We start from the raw sequence: 16459 nt of genomic DNA on the forward strand, positions 1-16459 counted from the left end.
ATCAGTTGTAATAGCAGATCTCCTGCTACTACCTGGAAGTTGGCAACCCTAGTGTAGACAAACAATCTGAATATTTGCTTGCATGTAATAATTTATGTAATATTAAGATACTGAGGAGAGGAGGAGGAACCAGAGAAATGACTACTCTAATATAGCCATGTTCCCTGTGACAAGATATATTATGATTTGGATCTCATGGTAGAGTTTTTTTCTGTGCATGTCATATCTTTGGTTTCTTTCATTTCTGCTACTTTCTGCTGCTACAAATGAGCTAACATGGAGGTTATATAACATTACACTGAGGATTAGATCTTGAATTTCATGCACATCAGTCCTAAAGCTGCTACCCTGCTATATGCTGTTTACCTTGGTCTGGAAAACTGAGCTGCTGTTTGTGCGGCATATTTGAAAACATTAGCTAATTATCACTTGCAGAAGATAGCTTCCTTCAAGCATTCATGGTATCTCTAATGATTATGCAGACATGCCTGAGTTGATCTCAGCTGTTATAATAGGCTATGATCATTCTGAAAAGTTCCAAACCATCTGGGCTTTAAATTGACACCTGGGAATACATTTTCATGCAGTGTAGAATTAATAGGATGAATCAAAACACCATAATCTGCTTCTAAGTGACATTCATTATATGATTAGGTTCATTATATGACAACTGCTCATTTGCAAAGGGAATTAACATTGATTGTCTGAAGAGGCTGCACATAAGGGATCTCTTATTACACATATTCACACCTGAATAAAGTTCATAATGAAGTATAATATAATATTAAATATAAATTTAATAAATATAAATGTTTATAATAAAAATATAAATATATAATACATACAATATAAACTCTCTCTCTCTCTCTCTCTCTCTCTCTCTCTCTCTCTCTCTCTCTCTCTCTATATATATATATATATATATATGTAATACTTATAAAATATTATGTATATATATAAAATATGGCAACAAATATGGAAAACAAAACAATGGCCTACAGACTGGAAACAGTCAATTTACATTCCAATTCCCAAAAAGGGGAAGTCAAAGATTGCAGTAACTATCGGACCATCGCATTAATTTCTCACGCAAGTAAAGGGATACTCAGAATCTTACAATAAAAATTGTTACCATATATGGAACGAGAAATGCCTGATGTTTCAAGCTGGATTCAGAAAAGGAAGAGGCACTAGAGATCATATTGCAAATTTATGTTGGTTGCTGGACCATAAGAGAGAATTTCAGAAGAAAATCAGCTTGTGTTTCATAGATTACAGGATCATGAAAAACTGTGGCTGGTTTTAAAGGAAATGGGTGTGCCACAGCATCTGATTGTTTTGATGAGCAACCTGTACCCTGGATACTCTGAACAAGAGGCTGTTGTTAGGACAGATTATGGAGAAACAGAATGGATTTCAATTGGCAAAGGTGTTAGACAAGGATGTATTTTATCTCCCTATCTCTTCAGTCTCTATGCAGAACATATAATAAGGAAATCTGGATTATATTTAGACGAAGGTGGAGTGAGAATTGGAGGGAGGGATATTAACAATTTGTGATATGCCGGTGATACTACATTGCTGGCAGAAAATAGCAAAGACTTAAAACAACTACTGATGAAAGCTAAAGGAGAAAGTGCCAAAGCAGAACGACAGCTGAACATCAAGAAGACAAAAGTCATAACTACTGGAGAATTACTCAACTTTAAGGTGGACAATGAAGAAATTGAAATTGTTCAAGACTTTGTATTCCTTGACTCCATCATCAGCGTCTGTGCCACTTGTGCCATGCAAAATGGCATGAACACCAGCCGTTTGTGGCGGTGCCCCAGGACTGGCATGGCAGCATGGCCCATGGACACCGGCTTGTCCTCCCGCTGGCATCCTCTGGCGCAAGTGCTTGCACTGGTGTGCAGGGAGGCATTCCCAGGGCGTTCTGGGGGCAAGGCTGTTGCTAGGCTGCCTCCTATCCCCTTCCAGCCTGGGAATGCTCCCCTTCGAAACAGTGTTGCTGTTCCAAGTTTTTCCTGGCACAGCCTCGCTGTTCTCTATGGAGGGAAATTCCCTATTTTTTGATTTTTTAAAATTTAACAAGGCTTTTTTTTAGCCTTTCAGCGGCCGGGGAACCTCTGTGGAGGTGCTGCAGTGGAGACTTGACTACGCTGTCCCTGGCTGCTGCAAAGCTCAGGAATGAGTTGTGAGACTGGGAAGGGTAGCCATGAAGATCAAGTTAATTCATGCCATAGTGTTCCATATGAGTATGTATGGTTATGAAATCTTGACAGGAAGAAAGTAGATTCTTTTGAAATGTAGTGTTGGAAGAGAGTGTTACAGATACCGTGGACTGCCAAAAACAAACAAACAAATCAGTGGGTTCTAGATCAAATCAAGCCTGAACTGTCCCTAGAAGCTAAAATGACTAAACTAAGGCTTACTTTAAACTTGGTTACTTTATGAGAAGACAAGAGTCACTGGAAAAGACAATAATGCTAGGGAAAGTGGAAGGCAGCAGTAAAAGAGGAAGACCCAACATGAGATAGATTGACTCTATAAAGGAAGCCACAGCACTCAGTTTACAAGACCTGAGCAAGGCTGTTAATGAGAGGACGTTTTGGAGAACATTGATTCATAGGGTCTCCATGAGTCGAAAGTGACTTGATGGCAACACACACATTTAAATATTTATCACACACGCGCACACACACACACACTTCATTATTTATAGATTTCATTTTATGAACATACACTTACACACACATATATAAACATAGTAAATATAATAAATAATAAAGCTCCTGCCAACTCCATCATGTTAATTGACCATCATCATTCCAGCCAGCCTTTATTCTTTAGTAACTAACCAAATTTTTAGCATTGACTGAACCAGTTGCGTCAGATGGTCGTGGACAGTAGGCATAAGAGGGAATAAAAAAAAGAAAATAGAAATACATTTTTAATTATATTTAAGTATAGGTTTCATTGTTGAAATTGGTGGGACTTAAAATGGCTTTACCCAGTTTAGTAGATTGTCTATATGATATACTGTCTACTAGATATATCCCGATCATTGTTTATAGGTCATATGACCCGTGCCTTTTTTTATACATTAATAAATATGCCATTTATTCATTTTTCATATTAAGGTGTTAATATAATTCACTCAGCAGCGAGGGTTGAAATTATATTAATACTAAGAAGGCAGGTTGGTGTCCCAATTCTTCTTTAGAAGTGTTTGTTATAGTAACTATTTTCATCATTATCTGTGCTACATTTTTTAATTTGTAGAAGCATCTTCTACATCTACTTTTAAAATAAGAGATTTCTGTCATAAGTGCCTTGGTAAACCAGGATTGTTGCAGCTTCTGGCTGACAGCCAATAACTCAGTGTTGTAACTTTAATATCCATCTGTCTGCCTCTTGCAAGTAACAGTGACTTCCAGATGAGCTGTATCCTGCTGTTGTTATGACCCCTCTGGCACTAGCAAAACTGTGAATGCCATATCGCTTCCATATCGCTACCTTGAGTTTTGCTGCTGGTTTAAAGTATTTCTGAAGAAGCCAACTGAATTGTAAAGGGGAAAGTTGGATCAGACTGCCCTGAGGTGGAGGCCTCTCTTTAGAGGCACAAAGGCTTCTTGTTGCTCTCGTCCATGTTCCTGTTCACAACCTCTTTTAATGGCTTGGTTGTGGTCTGACCTATTCAGATAATATAAATTCCCAGGAGAAGCCAGAAACTCCCGGCAGGCTTTGGGAGAATGACATTTTATGGGAGCAGGCAGCTTGATGAATACCTTCATTCTCAGTTAGTTCTCCACTCTTCACCCAAACAGACACTTAGATATGTTTTTACCTTTTGCTGGAGTAAGTGGGCCTTTTCTGTAGTAGCTTCTGCAGTGCAGTCCCAAGGAGAGTTTCAATCTTCTAATTAATAGAAAACAGTGATCATAGAAGGGTATAACTCTGTTTAGGATTGCACTGTTAAGTCCATTGTCTTTAATTATGGACTGAACCTCACATGTAATTTTGTGCAGAAGGATCAACAAAAATTATGTCTTCGTAAGAGTTGCACTCAATGCTCTGGGCATAACTGGTCTGACATTTTAGTAATTTAAGGATAGCAGATGCTGAGGAAGGAATGAAACCCTTGAGGGTATGGTTATGTATATAGTGCTCTACCTTTAGGAAAGGTGAATTTGTACCAGCAAGAAGGTGGAAGAGGTATAACCGGGAAAGCATTAGCACAGTCTGTTACTGAATAAAACCTTGAACCCACAGCCACTTCTGAAATAATTTCATTTTGCCCCCACAGGTAGCTTGGTAGTCCTTGATAGTCTACAGACACGTGAAGCGTGACGGTCCACAGACACGTGATGTGTGACTTTGTTCACCTTAATTGGGCACTGCTTTAAAGGGGTACTTCTTTCTGGAGAGGGAGGATTGTATCCTTCTGCTAGAGGTTCAACTGTTTTTCCTCACTCTTGAAGCCCAACTTCAAGAGACCACGGAGGTCTTGGGTGAACCGAGGAAAAGAAATGTGTTCCCCAATGAGGACAAGGCCATTTCTGATTGACTAGAGCCCCTGAACCAGGACAGATTTGTTAACTTAGGGATGCCAGCCTCCAGGTGAGACTTGGGTCTGGCAACCCTACCCCCCCCATCTCCCGCTGGGGCCTGGGGGGACCTGGGGCCTGGGGGGACACAGCGAGATGCAGAGTGGCTTGGTGCCAAAAAGTAACATCAGATTTACAAAAGACAGAAAATTGAGTTTATTTTAGGAAAAGTAGCATATAAATATATAAAATAAATATTTTTAAAAGCATTTTTATTGTTTTATACCATCCTTTGACTGCATACAGGTAGATTTTGTTTGTGAAGTAAATTCCAGTCACTTGTAATTTAGAGACAACATCAAACGTATTTAATGTGACATTGCAAATATTTTTGTACAAATGAGTCTGGCTTCTAGGACTAAATAAAATTTGTCATGGTCTGTTAGCTTATATGTGTTGTAGTCTTTATATTTTAAAAGAAATATTCTTGGCTAGTCGCAGAAACAAAATACATAATAATTGTGGTTATCCTGAGTTTTTCAGACTCCAGAAGCCTGTCTTTCCTGAAAGCAACTTTAGCCCTAAGTAGCTGATAATATCTGGATAATATGAAACTAAAGAAGTCCCCTCCACCACCACTGATTACAATGATGTAGACCTGGGGTCCCCAGTTTGGTGACCATGGTCGCCATGGCGCCTGTTGACACCTCTTCTGGCATCCGCCAAGAGTTTTCAGGAAGTGGGTGAGGCCAGGTAGGGTTTTTGTCCAGCAAGGCTTCTGATTGGCTATTGGAGATTTGATTGGCGCTGCAGATTTTTTAAAAAATGTTGCTTTGGCAACAGCTGCCACTACAGCACACGGATCTTCACTGTGTTATTGAAGTTAAGCTGTGGCAATTGTTTTGTGACTGGCTCTACCTCCTGTGGCAGCCATTTTGTGGCAGCTATTTTGTTGCTGCACCCACCACGCCATGTCAGAATTCCAAATGTGCCAACATGCTCGAAAAGGTTGGGGACCCCTGAATAGACTTTACCAAACATATGTATGAAGGTTTAAATAGGCAAACCAAAACGGCCATGAGACCTATGGACTTGGATAACATCCAGCCGCTAGTGTTAAATAATAAAATCAGACAGGTGTGGACTTGTTCTGAGAAGCAGAGAACTAAGGGAATCAATGAAACCAAGGTAGACAGCTGAACCCCATGGCCAACAATGGCCTCATCCCTCCACTCTGCTGATAAAATTGCTTGTTTATTGTGTCTCCAAAAAATTTTACCTAGATAACTGCTCACAATCACACTTTCTCAGCACACCCAGATCTCCTTTTACTTTATTAATCGTGACCTTGCATTCCACAGGGCTGACTGCAGCTTTAGCCAGGTGGTTCTGCACAGCCAGGAAATGCTTTGCCTCTTGGAGTTGCTCTAATTGGACTTGAAGATTATTAACTTTTCTCTGTAATCCTCTAGCTTCTTCCGCTCCCTCCTGTTCTTTGCTTAGTAGGGCAGTTAATTTTAACTTACATACTACAAAATCACACATCTCTTTTGCTCTTATCCACAAGTTTCTGTGTGTTACTTGTTCTTTTCTTCACGCCTTGTCCTTGGCATTGCAGCCCTTTTACGTACATGCACTCCACAATCTACATGCACCATAAAACCTTTCCTTACTCCTGTGTGCTTTAAGCTAGGTACAGTACCCCAGAAATAATTCACATGCTTGTGAATTCATGTTTTTTCCCCACCCACAAAGCACCCTCGCTGCTATAAGGCTCAGTCCCCTTTTGTGAACCCATTGTTTACATTGTGTGGTTCCTTGACTCTGATCCATCAAGAACTTTAAAAGTTTGGAGCTGTTGGCCTCTGCCATGTTACTTAGCTCCAGGCTTATCTGGGTTACACTTGGGACTCTCCTATCTAGCAGCCAAGTATGACCTTTAAAAGCATTTGGAAGCTTCTTGGACTCTAACATCCCCCTACCAAATACTTAAGTTGAGGCCAGTGAGTGAAAGACCTCCTCCCAAGCCAAATTCAGGCTTCCTTTGGTGCAACATTAACCACATGCACATAGCCTGACTACTATAAGTTCAATCTTTGGATACTTCTTACAATGGAGCTATAGAAAACGTACCATTGATTAGTCCAGTGCCCCAGTGTTGCACTGGCCCAGCTAAACATCTAAGAGTCCAGTAGTGCAATGAGCTCACCAGAGAAAAAACATTTAAGGAATTAAAACAACAGTATTACTAGTCACCTGTGAGGATCTTTGCTCAGCAGTGCAACTGCAAAATGAACCCTAAGCTGTTGAACTTGGTAATGCGATAGAAAAGGGTGATGTGGATTCACTGTTCCCACTCCACTGGAAGGTATAGTATGTCGTTTAAAGGGTAGTGCTAGTCCGAAGGGCCCCACCTTCCAATAACCAGCCCAACCAGTGAAGCAGTGAACTTCTCCAACCAGCCTAATCCAACATGCAATTACTGTAATTACTTGGGCAAGGATACACAGACTGAATGCAGCCCATTCACCTTTACCCAAATTGCTGGTCTCGGTATAAACTTTAATATCAGTGCACCAAGAAAATTGAAAGATTGGTTTTGGATTCCTTCCAAGTCGTGCAAAAGATGTGTGCTGCCAAAACTGTTTAAGTCATGTTGGCATGCTCAGGAGACAAGTATCTGCATTCTGCCTTCTCCACAAGTTTTGTTACAGTGTGTAAGTCAGTACATGTGTGCTTGAAAGAGCAATGCTAAAACAAGTGTGCTCAAAATCCTAATCATATCTATTCTGTGGGGCTTATTCCCAGGCAAGGGTTCTTACTAAGGTATACCTCACTAAGGTATACCGACTGGAAGGAAAAAACCCTCCTGTCTATCACTTTTCCCTCTGAAGAACTGTTAGCTGATTTAAGGAATATACCTATTCTGGGCAAAGATCAGTGCAAAGGGCTATCAAGGGATCATTACAAGTGATAAGGCTCCTTAACTCAAGTTTGGAAAAAGCCCTGGGACTTTGAATATGGTGAAATAAAAGGTAGCACATTAGGGGAAATAATACTGTGAAGGATTCAAAATAATAAGCCTATGGTATTAATGTTCATTTATATCAGGGGTGGGGAACGTCAGGCCCGGGGGCCGTATAAGGCCCGCGAAAGCATTTGGTCTGGCCCTTCGTGGGTCCTGGCAGATCTCTAGCTCAGAAGGATCTAAGACTGGTGATCTGCCCCCTCCCGCAGACAGCAATAGCCTTTATTCAAGGCGGATGTGAGTTTGTTTTGCCGAGAAAAGGAACCTTTTTTCTGCCTTGAAGAAGAGTCATTAGCTATGGAGCTGCTAGGACCGCCCAAGAATATAGCAGGCTAATTTTAAGTTGATAATTCTGTATGGCCCTCAAATGATATTATAAATATCTAAATGGCCCTTGGCAGAAAAAAGGTTCCCCACCCCTGATTTATATTGTAGTTCCCAGGAGGTTGTGCGTTTATTTTCCAGTTACTGGCCAGGTGTGAATATGACACTGCCATAGGTCTTGAGAGTTTGGTACTAATCCCGTGAATTCACCCTTTTATCTTGAAAACTCTCCCATGAAAAATCCATAGCAATTTAGGATATTTTATTCTCTGTTGTAATAGACAGAAGCAGGCAGTTTCAGAGGAGACAATGTTCTGCTCGCTTATTTAATGAGATTTCTACTGTCTTCAGTTCACTTCCTGGTTGAAGAATTTTGAAATGCAGTACCCAAATATCTTTTCCTAAATAATAGTAATAATAATAAATAATATAATAAAAATAATGATAAATAAGACAAAAGTAATTAATACAGGAGACTTACACAACTTTAAGATTGACAATGAGGAAATTGTTGAAGACTTTCTATTCCTTGGCTCCATCATCAACCCAAAGGGAGATCTTGGCTGAATTGTTCAACATTGCAGAACAAGATTTAGACCTTGCCATCAGGAGGATTTACAGGATTCCTTTACCACCTAATATGAGAAGAGAGATGTCATGATATCCTTCTATGTCATGAGGATGAAAGATGTAATAATGCAACAGCACTACCAAGATCCTAAAGTAATAGATGGCAATGTTCTGATACTCTTGAAGGATATTCCTAGACACCTGATGGCGAAGAGAGCCCAGTTCAAGGATTTTGCAACATCCCTGAGAAAAAGTGGAGTTAAATATAGGTGGCTGCTACCACAAGGACTGACATTTACCTACAAAGATGTTAAATATACAATCACCACAAAAGAAGATGTTGGAAAATTCCTGAGAAAATACAAGAAAGACCTGGTTGGCTACACACCAGGTCAGAAAGAGAAATCAAGCCAAGAAGAAGATGAGGATGCAGATAAAGTAGCAGTGGGTGGAGTTTAAGACTGTATAAATAAAATTCTGATGGCTAAAGTCATATCGTGGAATGTTAACGGTCTAAATGAGAAGGTGAAAAGAGGGCGGATTTTTAAATTTTTACAAAAACAAAAATATTCATTAATATGTTTATAAGAGACTCATATTTCGAAAAAAGACAAAAAATATTTGGAGAGGAAGACCCTGGGTCAATCTTTTATTTCCTCGGCTAAAACCAAAACCAAAGGACTTGTCATATATGCCCATGCAAATTTTGTTCCAGAATTGGTTTATAAAGATGAAGATGGTAGGATATTGTTGGTAAGAGCAAAAATAGCTGGACAGAAGATACTGATAGTAGGGATATATGCTCCAAATGAAGGAAAAGCTCAGTTTTATACGCAATTATACGATATTTTGTTGCAGTATGCAGATCACCAACTACTATTATTGGGAGATTTTAATGGAATCATCAACCCAACATTAGACAAGAAATCAACAGCAAAAGATGAAAGAGAAGGTTGTTTACCTAAAAATTTTTATCAGCTTACTGAGGAATTTCATATACAAGACATATGGAGAACTATAAATACAACAGCAAAAGAATATACTTTTTATTCCGCTAGGCACAACTCTCACTCCAGAATTGACATGATATGGGCCAGCAAGTCTGTTTTTACTCACCTGAGAAAGGTACACATACTTCCGAGAACATTTTCAGACCATAACCCGGTTGCCTTTGAGTGGTTTACCAAACAAGCATTCAGATGGAGACTTAATGACAGGCTATCGAGAGATGAAAAGACAAGGAAGGAAATACTGGACATTGTTGAGGATTATTTTCAAATAAATGTCAATGGAGAAACTAGCTTAAATGTGGTCTGGGATGCTTTTAAGGCGGTGTTGAGGCTACATGATTCAGAAGAATACTGCATGGAAGAAAAAACAATTGCAACAAATGAATGACATACTTTGGGAATTACAAAATTTAGAACAGAAATTAATTTCGGAAACTCAAGAAGATCAGAGGAGACAAATTGAGACAAAAATTAACTAACTAAACACCAGTTAAATTTGTTGACCATGGAAGAAATGAATAAAAATATGAAAATTGCTAAGCAGAGATACTTTGAACATGCAAATCGACCTGGAAAATTTTTGGCTACTCAGATTTTCTCCAAGCAGAAAAAGGTAATAAATAAAATACAAACTTCAAAAGGACCGGCTTATACAACAACAGCAATATTGAAAGAGTTTGAACTTTTTTATACAAAATTATATCAAAAAGACAATATTGCAGGGGAAAAGATGGATAATTTTTTAAGAACTACAAAGGTAAATAGACTTTCTGTGGAACAGCAGAAGTTTTTGGATGCCTCAATTACATTGGTTGAAATTGAAGAAGCAATAATGAAACAAAAACTGATAAAACACCAGGCCCAGATGGAATCACAGCTTTATTTTACAGGACATTTAAGGAGAATTTTAAAAGCTCTTTTACTGGTATGTAATTCAATTTTAGATACAGGAATAGCCCCAGAGACTTGGTCACATGCTTATATATCACTGATCCATAAGACTGGTAGAGACATGGAAAAGGTGACCAATTATAGACCAATCTCGCTTTTAAATGTGGATTATAAAATTTATGCTTCAATTTTAGCCAACCGTTTGAAAAAATATATATTGTTTTTGATACATGAGGACCAAGCGGGATTTGTACCAGGTCGACAAATAAAAGACAATTTAAGGATTTTTTTGGATGCAGTGGAATATTATGAGTATAACAATCAACATAAGGCAGCTTTTGTTTTCCTGGATGCAGAGAAAGCTTTTGATATGGTTTCCTGGGATTATATGAAAAAGGTTTTGGAAATAATGAACTTTGGAACAAGGTTTCGTACAGGTATTGATGCGATATATACTACACAAAAAGCCAAAATACTAGTAAATGAATTAATGTCAGACAATTGTGTAATACAAAAAGGAACCAGACAAGGATGTCTATTATCTCCTTTGTTGTTTATTTTGACCTTGGAAACCTTGTGTTGTAAGATTCGTGAAACAGAAGCAATCCAGGGTTTAAAAGTTAACAAACAAGAGTTCAAATTAAGAGCCTTTGCAGATGACTTATTGTTTGTGCTGTCTGACCCAAATCAATCCGCTCCTTATTTACTGGAATTATTGAAAGATTATGGGGAAATCTCTGGTTTTAACATTAACAAAGATAAGACTCATGTTTTATTCAAAAATCTTTCTAAAGAAGAACAAACAGATTTTTTGATCACCACTGGTTGGGAAAAAACGAACAAAGTGAAATACTTGGGTATTTGGATTACAAATAAAAATAAAGATCTTTTGGAGAATAATTATGTGAAACTTTGGGACTCTGTTAAAAGAGACATGGTAATTTGGTCCAATAAAAACATTTCATTACTGGGCCGCATATCAGTAGTACAAATGAACATTTTGCCAAGACTACTTTTTTTACTTCAGAACTTGCCAATTGTGGAGCATGCCAAGTACTTCAATGCCTGGAGAAAAGGTTTACTTAATTTTATATGGCAAGGGAAAAAGCCTAGAATTGCCTACAAATACTTGGTTGACACTAAAGAAAGAGGAGGATTTGCTTTACCAAACGTTAAACTGTACGCGGAAGCAGCAGTATTAGTTTGGCTAAAAGATTGGATATATTTGAAAAATAATAGATTGTTGGACTTAGAAGGCTTTAATAATAGATATGGATGGCACGGTTATCTATGGTATGATAAACTGAAAATACATAAGCTCTTTCAGCATCATGTTGTTAGATCCTCATTAATAAAAACTTGGCTAAAATATAAACATCTTTTGGAACCTAGAACACCATTATGGATCTCTACACAAGAGATGCTGACACTGAAACCATTGAGACCAGCACAATTTCTTACTTATCAAGATTTATTGGTATGGAAGGACAATAAATGTGCCTTAAAGGAATACAGTGAAATGAAGGAACAGATTACCTGGCTTCAATATTATCAATTACAATCTGTATTTATACAAGATATGAGGCTAGGTTTTACAAAAGACAAATCACTTTTTCAACGAATGTTGTTAGATAACAATGAACATTTAATATCTAAGATTTATAAGATATTATTGACTTTGTACACTGAACAAGACCTTATTAAACTAACAATGATAACTTGGGCACAAACTCTGGGTCATGATATACATATGTACAAATGGGAAAGACTTTGGTCAAAGGATATGAAATACATATATTCACAATCTTTAAGAGAGAATATATATAAAATGATGTACAGATGGTATCTAACACCAAAGAAATTAGCCAAAATGTATGGAAATATGTCATTGAACTGTTGGAAATGTCAAAAAGAAGTGGATTCCTTTCATCATGTTTGGTGGCTATGTGAGAAGGCTAAGAATTATTGGGATATGATCTACAATGAACTAAGGCTGATATTACAACAAAATATCCCTAAATCAACAGAAATGATGCTGTTGAGTATAATACCAGATACCATAGTGACCCAGATACCTTTTTTGATGTATGCCACCATTGCCGCCAGAATGGTATACGCTAGGAGATGGAAAATGACGGATATACCAAACAAATGGGAGTGGATTGAAAAAATGATGGAATTAGTAGAGATGGCAAAACTTACGGCATTGATAAATCAAAAGGATGACAATGAATTTGCAAAAGAATGGGAGGCATGGACTAGTTATTGCAGAAATGAACTTATATGTGATATTAAGAAATATATTTTGATCTAATTCAGTGTGGATATATTCGACATGGATGTTTTGGTTACAATTTAATTAGACCTATAACACAAAGAGAGAAACAATGTTAAATAAAGGGTTAGAGGAGGGGAGAGGGGAAGTTAATGAATTATACTTTTTGATATGTGAACCGGAATGTATAATGATTTGGAAAAAATAAAAAAAATTATTAAAAAAAAATCAACCCAAAGGGAGACTGCAGCCAAGAAATCAGAAGGAGATTGAGATTGGGAAGGGCAGCCATGAAAGAGCTAGAAAAGATTCTTAAGTGTAAGGATGTGTAAGGCCACCAAGATCAAGTTAATTCATGCCATCGTATGCCCTATTACTATGTATGGGTGTGAAAGCTGGACTTTGAAGAAAGCTGATAGGAAGAAAGTAGACTCTTTTGAAATGTGGTGTTGGAGGAGAGTGTTACAGATACCGTGGACGGCCAAAAAAAACAAATCATTGGTTTATAGATCAAATCAAGCCTGAACTGACCCTAGAAGCTAAAATGACTAAACTGAGGCTATCGTGTTTTGGTCACATTATGAGAATACAAGAGTCACTGGAAAAGACAATCATGCTAGGAAAAGTTGAGGGCAGCAGGAAAAGAGGAAGACCCAACAAGAGATGGATTGGCTCTATAAAAGAAGTCACAGCCCTCAATTTGCAAGATCTGATCAAGGCTGTCAAAGATAGGACATTTTGGAGGACATTGATTCATAGGGTCGCCATGAGTCGGAAGCGACTTGACGGCACTTACACACACACACACACACACACACACACACACACACACACACGTACAGTGCTTTTAAGTATATGGATTTTATTACCTTCATAATTAATACACATTCTCCCCCCCCCTCTTTTTCCAAGTGTATTTTGACTACAAAGATGAGGCTGGTTTTCCAAACCCCCCTTCTTATAATGTAGCCACAACATTGCCTACTTACGATGAAGCTGAGCGAACGAAGGCAGAAGCTACTATTCCTTTGGTTCCAGGAAGGGTAAGTGTTTGTTGATGTAGGGTTTTTTGTGTGTATGTATGTGTTTTATAAATCTTCATTAATATGCTTAGCTTTGAGAAAGGTGAATGTGTATTTTGCCCACGGCCACTGTGGGTTGCCCCCAAAGGGCAGATGCTAAGCAGTTTGCTTCTTCATGGAAGAGCAAAGGATATGGGCCTTTTTCTCCCCCTCCCCTGCCCATTTTGGTTGCATTACTTTTTTAGTTTGTGGTGAAGCATCTGACCTTGAATTTCTTTGCTGTGGTTAATTTGTGAAAACATGATTTGATGTTACATTTGTAGGCTTAAATTGTTTTGCTTGATCTTTTGTTAGCTACTTTATGTGATTATAGATGTCAGAAGGTGGGATATAAATATGTTAAACAAATATGTTCTAAAATCGATGGAAGTTTCCTGATATTTAATTTTGGAAAATGTAGTGAAATGCTGCCAGATTCTCTCCCCCTCCCCCATGCAATTTTTAGTACATTTAGTACATTTTTGTACTAAGTTTTAGCAACCTCTTATTTTGCCCACTGTCTTAATTAGACGGTCTTGTCTAGAAGTGTGGGCTTTTTTCCTTTGGCTGACTTTTGGTGTGGGTCTGAATTTCATGTATGAAAAGATTCTTATTTTGCTCTGGCTTTCAATAAAAATAGTGTTTTGCATCAATAGTCATTTGTATTTTTTTTAAAAAAGGCAAAGGCAGATAGAAGCTTTTAATTGTTTGCCAGCAGTAAAGTCCACATTAGTTTTAATCAAACATTTACTAGTCAACTTGACCCATTTCCCATGTGTGTTTTAGGAGGAGGACTTTGTGGCAAGGGATGACTTTGATGATTCTGACCAGCTGAGGATAGGAAATGATGGCATTTTCATGTTGACTTTCTTCAGTAAGTACTTAAAAAAAACCCAACCTTAGTTATCAGCTGTTGATAAGCAAGCTTTGTTTCCACTTTTTAAGATGGTTCATCCATATGATGGACATCTTCCTATTTGAATATTGATTAGCCAGACGGCTTTTGTGCTCTCCCGATGGATGGTGATGAACCTGGTAGCTGCTCACTTTTGGTGTTGCAGTGCTGTAACAGCAGGTCCTATAAAAATGATAGAAACTCTGCTTAGATGTAGCTTGGTATGAGTGACAGAGAGAAGCTAAGGGGAAAAAAGTGAAAAACAAAACAAAGAAACAGCAAAACTGAGGAACCATCTCTATTGGTGTAAACTGGAGCACCAACCAAATAACTCACATTCTAGTCATTTCTGAGCAGGAAGGTTTGGTCACTTACTTGGAATATTCTTTAGCAGTCTCCCAATCTCTTATTTAGTAGAATACTAATGAAGGAGGGGTTTTATTTTCCAGATAATAGAAGTAGGAGTTAGTTCAAATGCATGCTGCATTTATATATGCAGACTCGGAACAGAACTTGTAGTAAAATGGAAGTGTAGAGTAAATAGCTGTCCTTGAGAGATGCCTACTGTTTAGCTTTCTGTGTAGGTTGAACCATAGTTTCATTTCTAAAAAAAGTCATCCTTCTACAAACATTAAGTGTTTCTGGATGCCCAAGTTTCTGTTACTAACTGGTTAATTTCAGCAGTGACCAACATGTTTGTTCTCTATTTCCTTTGAGTTTTTAAAGACAATTTTTTAAATCATAGGTTTTTGATTGATTCTCACTTGCAGTATGTGTAATTTATTTGCTGTGATTTTAAGATCTGCAATCACTTGATGAGGCTGTTTGACATCTTTTTGGTTGTTTCTCCCCCCCTCCCTCCCCCAGTGGCATTCCTTTTCAACTGGATTGGATTCTTCCTCTCTTTCTGCTTGACTACCTCAGCAGCAGGAAGATATGGGGCCATTTCTGGATTTGGTCTCTCTCTCATTAAGTGGATCTTGATTGTCAGGGTGAGTTGCAAAGTAGAAAACAACCTTAAGAGATTGCACAAACAAGTAAGACTTCTAGATCTGCTGCCCTGTTTAATAAATAAGAATACTCTAGTGTTTCATCTCTTTGTAAAATGTCTTCCAGCAAAGGTTTGATGTAGCACAGTAATAGGTTGGTAATTATATTAAACTTAGTAAGGGAATAGAATCTGATTGATGTGCTGTCTCTGGATAGGCATTTTGAAGATCTTCTGTAATTCCCTTGCATTCTGCAAATAAACCCGATTTCGGAAATGAGATTTATTTATTTACTTACTGTAGAACATTTCTACCCTGATTTTTTATTACCCAGGTTAAAGGGGCACTTACGCCGGTGCGGGGTCACACTGACTCATCAGGAGCTTTGCCCACCCACTTTAGATTGCACACAAAGTGGTTTACAGTCAAAGGGTAAAATAAGAATAAGGCTTGCTTAAGGGGTAGTCGTTTTAGTTTGTTGCAGCTAAAGCAAAGGGACCTTGTTGCACCTTATAAACCAGCCCTCATTTTATGGTGCTAGATTTTCTGGGCTAGGGCACACTTTGCATGCAATCCAAAGTTGGTGGGCAAAGCTCCTGATGAGTCAGTGTGACCCCGCACCGGCGTAAGTGCCCCTTTAACCTGGGTTGAATATGCCACAGTACATTACCTGCCTATATTAATAGGAAAAATAAGTGATTGTAAAATGCAGCTTGTCAAATACAAGTTAGGTTTGCAATGTTAGTCCTACATTATTTTGTTTTCACAGTAGTTGGAATGTTCATGGGACATGATCCAAACTCACCATTAAGGGATTTCCTATTGTCAACTGTGACAGTATTCCCAGACAAATCTTTGTAGGGTAT

The 16459-nt window shown here is 38.2% G+C and overlaps 1 protein-coding gene across 1 annotated transcript in view; it reads left to right on the forward strand.

Moving 5' to 3' along the window:
* The window catches only part of NDFIP1 (Nedd4 family interacting protein 1), a 52911-nt gene that overhangs the window by 18243 nt on the left and 18209 nt on the right, over nt 1-16459 (forward strand). The window contains exons 3-5 of the mRNA XM_056847786.1: nt 13561-13691; nt 14496-14583; nt 15472-15596. Coding sequence (XP_056703764.1) covers nt 13561-13691; nt 14496-14583; nt 15472-15596 — 344 coding nt within the window. The remainder of the gene's footprint in view (nt 1-13560; nt 13692-14495; nt 14584-15471; nt 15597-16459) is intronic.

Source organism: Euleptes europaea, chromosome 1 (assembly GCF_029931775.1).
Source record: "Euleptes europaea isolate rEulEur1 chromosome 1, rEulEur1.hap1, whole genome shotgun sequence".
In the NCBI taxonomy this organism is placed as follows: Eukaryota; Metazoa; Chordata; class Lepidosauria; order Squamata; family Sphaerodactylidae; genus Euleptes; species Euleptes europaea.